The sequence below is a fragment of the Pangasianodon hypophthalmus genome, chromosome 4 (assembly GCF_027358585.1).
Source record: "Pangasianodon hypophthalmus isolate fPanHyp1 chromosome 4, fPanHyp1.pri, whole genome shotgun sequence".
Classification (NCBI taxonomy): Eukaryota; Metazoa; Chordata; class Actinopteri; order Siluriformes; family Pangasiidae; genus Pangasianodon; species Pangasianodon hypophthalmus.
Genome location: NC_069713.1, coordinates 5,953,818 through 5,959,817, shown reverse-complemented (window position 1 = coordinate 5,959,817; position 6,000 = coordinate 5,953,818). Strand labels below are relative to the sequence as shown.

The 6,000-nt window shown below is 36.0% G+C and overlaps 1 protein-coding gene across 2 annotated transcripts in view; it reads right to left on the bottom strand.

The window, feature by feature from the left end:
• The window catches only part of LOC113547279 (tensin-3), a 68,024-nt gene that overhangs the window by 37,591 nt on the left and 24,433 nt on the right, over positions 1-6,000 (bottom strand). For both annotated transcript variants that reach the window (XM_053233439.1, XM_053233440.1), the window contains exons 6-8: positions 5,769-5,852; positions 3,273-3,385; positions 807-867 (exon numbers count right to left, since the gene is read on the bottom strand). In XM_053233439.1, the coding sequence (XP_053089414.1) occupies positions 807-867; positions 3,273-3,385; positions 5,769-5,852 (258 nt within the window). The remainder of the gene's footprint in view (positions 1-806; positions 868-3,272; positions 3,386-5,768; positions 5,853-6,000) is intronic.

Below are 6,000 nucleotides of genomic sequence, written 5' to 3'. Positions count from 1 at the left end.
ACTTGTTCTAATACATTATCGTTTCTATAGTTACAACATCCGGAGTAACACACAGATTTGTCAGGTATATGTGTATAATCGTTGATATGGTGAAGATTTCTGTAAGGAGATGTTTATTTAGCACTTATGGAAGGAGTCCCCAGTGTCAGCACTTTGTTACAGCAACTTTAGTCTGTAAGTTTAATTAGGGGTCCAAGCACTATAGTAACAACAGCCACAAGGACTTGTATGGCAAAAGCTCTATATAAATGGTTTTCTTTTTTTAAAAAATGTTGAATTGTTGATATATTGAAGGTTTCTCTAAAGAAAAAAAGGTTTATTTAACCTTATGGAAGGAGTCTCCAGTGTCAGCGCTTTGTAACAGTCAGAGGTAAAGCTGTAACTTTAAGTTTTCTGACATCTTCATCACATTGTTTATGTAACAATAGACGACAAGGTGTGATTTTTTTGTCTTTTTTTGTGAGAGAGAGAAAATAAAAAAGTGACGGAGTGACTTTTTATAGCTGCTATAACGTAAGTCATAACGGGAATTAAATTGTTTCATGGACATTCCGCAACATTAAACATAACTATGTGTCGTTCTTTAATTAAGAAAAACTTGTAATTGTTGTCAAATTGCTGTGGTATAAGAGGAATAAAACACTCCAGGACATGCTGTTATAGGTGGTAAGAGTGACTCAGCTCCATCACCCCATCCCATCATTGATTAGTTTCCTTTAACAGCACAACCCATATATATATATATATATAAATCAACAGCTTTTGTAATAAAGTAAAGCACAAAAGCAGAATGGTGAGTAACTCACTAAACTCCGGAGGCGTAGACGGCCTGCATCCCCTGATACACCTTTATGAACGGACGACACACTGCAAAACATGGAGAAAATCACAACATCATGTAAATAATGTACTTGTAAAGAGCAGATTATCTTTTCCATATTTCATTTATCTACTATATACAGTAAGAGAAGAGTATATACTTATATCATTAGTATTATCACACTCAGTCTAAAAGGACATTATAAATAATTATTTATTTACTATATTATATTTATTATTACTTTAGGTATCGTATAGTTTCCGAAGTGTCTATGAAACACAAGTAATTTAGCCTCTAAAAATTTATCCTTTTCATGAGCCCGCCCACTAGTCATGAATATTCATAAACAAACATCATTAATATACATTACACCACAGTGGGTTGAATTCTGGATTCTGATTGGTCAGAAAGTGTTGATTAATTTTCTATAACAGTCATTGATAGGGACATGAATGAGAGATGCTCGACATAAATATTTTTTTTAAAAAAAGGTGTAATCAGTGATATGGATGATATGGTGATTTTTTTCAATGGAAAAAAAGATCAGAGTATCAGAGTGTATCGGAGTGAGTTATTCACACAAATGGCTCATGTGATGTAGATAAAGTGTGTGATTTTTGAATGGCGTGTGAAAATGGCGAGAATTTTTGTTTAAGGTTCAACTCAACAAACTCCGCTGGGTGTAGATTTCACATTTTATTTTTTGCTTTCTATTCTGAAAAAACCCACAAAAACAAGGAATTTTACAGATTTTTGCAATAAAAGGAAGTTACATCTTGCCGTATGTCAAAACTGTGTGGGATTGTGGGAAATCTGAGCAGTTGTCTTTTGTAACTGGGAGCATTAACTCTGTCAGCATCACACAGTAGAAAATGTCTCACAATATATGTGTGTGTGAGTGTGTGTGTGTGTGTGTGAGTGTGTGTGTGTGTGTGTCTCACATTACTGCGGTTAGTCTGATTTATAGTGACTCTCACCTTCTACACTCTTCCAGTGCATTGTGTGAATGTTTTGCAGTGTGTATGAGTGTCTATGTGTATATGAGTGTTTATGTGTGTGTGTGTTTGGGGTATGTGTATATATGTGTGTGTGTGTGTATGTGTGTGTGTGTGTGTTTGTGTGTGTGTGAGAGAGAGAGAGAGTCCTATCCTGCATGTACATGCACCTCTGATTGTGTTTATATGAATAATGGCGATAGTCTTTTCTGTTTGCCTGTCAGTCTTTTGAATAAGAGTTTCCCCGGCCAGTCTGGAAACACACCCAGCCAGCTCTGAGAGTTTTTCCTCTCCTTCAGCACGTAACACACCTGAGACACGTGATCTAAAGCCCTGGTGTACTCGCATCACCTGCTCCAGGTGTGCTATGAGGTGGAACAGAAGTACCCTTGAAAAAGATTAGTCTCTTCTGTTCTAGATGCAAGCTGTATGTACAGGAGTATTAAAAACCAAATCCTGGTCCTGGATGATTCTCTCGATTCTGATTGGCTGTTTTTCTATAACAGCCGCTCTGACAATAGTATAAAAACGATGAATTGAGGTGGTGAGGTTTGCTATAAGGACCCATTGATGTAACATTTATGGAAGGAGTCTCCAGTGTCAACATTATGTACCATTCAGAGGTAAAGCGATAACTTTCGTTAGGGGTCCAAGCACTAAGCATGGATGTTTTCCAACATCTTCAGGACAGAGGAGTTTCCACTTCTTCATAATATTACAAGCTATGTTGTTTTGTATGTGTGTGTGTGTGTGTGTGTGTGTGTGTGTGTGTGTTTTGTATTAAAAACTGATAACAGGAACTAACTTGCTAACTGTAACTATTAACAGACAAAAAATATGACGTCTTGTTTTATATTAAATAGAAAATTCTAATTGTTTGCAAATTTCTGTGGTATAAGAAGAATAAAACATTTCAAGATGTGCTCTTATAGGGAAATACAATATTACACCCCCAAGTGTTTTATTCCTTATGTATAAACATTTTTTACGGCTTATAGATGATTTAAAATATATATAAAATAGACCTAAGCACTGCAGAGGAGAGACATGGGACATTTGGAGCATGGACTCTTTGGCTACAACAATGTTGTTCCAGTTACAAAAAATTTTGGAAGCAGGTGTTGGAAAGTAAAAATCTGAAGAAGCAATAAAAATGACAAAGACTCAAAACTCTTAAACAGAATAGAGACTTCAATCAGGTAGTGTAGAGGTTAGTCCCTTGTATGCTATTAGGGGGGAAAAGTCCTTCTGGAGAAACACACTACACAAGTGTTTCCCTATCAGAGAAGGTTTCAAGTGGAACCATTTTGGAAAGGTAAAAACATTTCACTATTCAAGAACCTTCAGAAAACCTTATTCAGGTTTTCTGAAGGTTCTCGGATAGTGAATATGGAAGAGCCATATTCAGAGTTGGTGATTAATCCAACTTCAAAAGTTATGTCAATAATCATACAAACCTCCAGAGTTGTCGAAGTTGGGAATCCCGTGTAGGATTATACAGTGCAGGAAGAGAGGAGAGGCGTTCATCTTCATGGAGCCACTGAGCAGACTGTTCAGGATCCATACATATCTGGGAAAAAACATCCGTCACAATGTCAGCACAGAGTTTAAGGTCTAATCTTATTAACTTAATAGACACACTTCTTGTCAAAAATTTCCAAAACATTGTTCTGGGTAAATCCAGCGCTCAAAGAGGGATATATGTTATGCTATTTATCACATGAACAGAGCTTATTTTGGAAATTTCACATGCTCCATTTTGTCACATGGATTTTGTACTGTGTCCTTATTACGTTGTTAGGACCACAATGGAAATCTGCTGAAGGGTTTATAACAGAATACCAGATCAACCTGATTTAACCTCCTAAGCGCCTTTTTATTTCCAAACCCTAAGGCTTGTTTGTAATGTGCGGCTCGAAGAGACACTAATGTAGGTGTTTGCCGTGTGTTTGATTAGAGTGAATACAATAATCATAGTGGGAGTCCATAGCGTAGGTCAAACAAGATCAAACAGGAAATATCCATAATTGAAAAATGAGGGAAAAGAGAATCAAAACCAGGAAACACAGAAGACAGAAACAACAAAACAAAGCTCGGGAGTTAATGATACAGAAATGTATGAAAATACTTTGGAATGAAAGACAGAAACAGGAGGGTTTAAAGGGGCTATATAATTGAGGGGTGAACACAGAACAGGTGAACACATTAGGAGAACAAAGCAACTACAAGACTGAACACATGGCAAAATATAAACAAAAGCACATGAAGGACAAAGAAGAAGCGCAAGCAGCATTCAGCACATTGAGAGGGGGAATGTGTGTTTAGTAATTTTGTAATTGTAAATTTGTAATTTACGCCTTGTGAATTATTTTCTTATGTCCTCAATTTATGTCATAAGCTGCTGTAGGATTCACAGAGTAAGAATTTCACTGTATGGTGTAACACACTGTTTCCTGTGCATGTGACAATATGACAATAAACTCTTGAGTCTTGAATCTTGTGACATTGTCATTCAATAATGACATAGTGTTGCAGAAATTAGTTAAAAATTATACATGTGTACATAGTAATTGGTTTTTGACCAAAATTGAGTTTTTTTCTGCGAATAATATATATATTTTTTTTACCTCAGAAAAACATGAATATATTTGACCAAAATGACATAACTTTGCCTTGGTGAAGAAATGAATATAATCCTAAACAATTCCGTTCGTAATCAGACAGATGCTCTCAAAATGGCCACCATGCTCCTGCTCCAACATATCATCATCAAAACAGAGAAGAGCGCTTACACACTCTGTGGAAAATGTTATACATATACAGTACTGTGCAAAAGTCTTAGGCACATGCAAAGCAATGCAAAGCAAAGCAAAGATGCCTTCAAAAATAATGAAATTAAATGTTTCTACGTTAAAAAAAATACTATAAAGAGCAGTAAACAGTAATAAATGAAACAAAGTCAATATTTGGTGTGACGATCCTTCACTTTAAAATAAATAAACCAGTATCTCAGGTGCAGTGTGTGCAGTTTTATAAGGAAATGAGCTGGAAGTGTTACTGAGCATCTTGCAGAAGCAGCCACAGTTCTTCTGGAGACTTTGACTGTCGACTCGCTTCTTATTTCTGCAGCGAAACCCAGCAGCCTTCATTATGTTTTTATCTGAAAAGTGTCTCTTATGGAATTTTGTGCTGGAAAACTAATGTTTGGAATCTAAAATGTTTTTGTACTGAATCAATAATCTAGAAGTCAGAAAATAAACATCTATAACAAAGTTTGTGCTAAAAAAAAAATAGGGTGCCTAAGACTTTTGCACAGTACTGTATGTCAAAATATGATTTAGATGATTCATAAGTCATATTTAACTGGGTGTTTCGGCTATAGCAACGTCAAACCGAGTCAAACACAAAACAAGAAGACAAAAGACCAGGGTTGAATGCCCAGCCTGGCTTGTGTTGCTATTTTGTTTAGTCGTTTGCTTTGATCCAGGTGTGTCATTGTGCTGTAAATGAGAGATGTTTGTGGGAATGAGTGAATGAGTCTCTGTAACGGAAATTAGTTTGTGTATTATGAGAAAGAACCATGTTAATCAAAAGCATCTTGGTTTTTTTTTCCTACCAAATTTCTACCAATTCTAGTAATCATGAGTAATTGCTTTATCCTGGTTAAGTTTTCAGTGGATCTGGATCTTCTGATATACAGTGATATACAGTATTTATACAGTATTTCTGTTCTATGTGGGATTAGCGAAGCATGGTGGTGGGAGCATCATGTTGAGAGTTACACTTGGCCTCAAAGTTTCTTCTCTGACTGATTCCCAATGAATTTTGGTGGACGGCCTTCTCTAAGCTGAGTCGCGGTTGTGCTGAATTGTTTCCATTTTTTAATAAAGAAATAAATGGCACATCCATTGAATGGGCTGAATGGGCTTCAGTTGATAAAACATTTTTTGTACCTTTTTTGTGAGGGCGTCATCAGAGCAGAGACTTTATCGTCGTAGAACTTCCTCATGGCAAAGCGATCCAGTGCCTGATCTGCGCTGTAACACATGCACAAATCCATGGGTACAGTTATTAATATATTAACACATATATCACATATTTATTACAGCTTACATATCAGTTATTTAATATATTTAAGAGTTAAACTCAAGTTCAGTACTAGATACTGAATCAAAACATGCAATG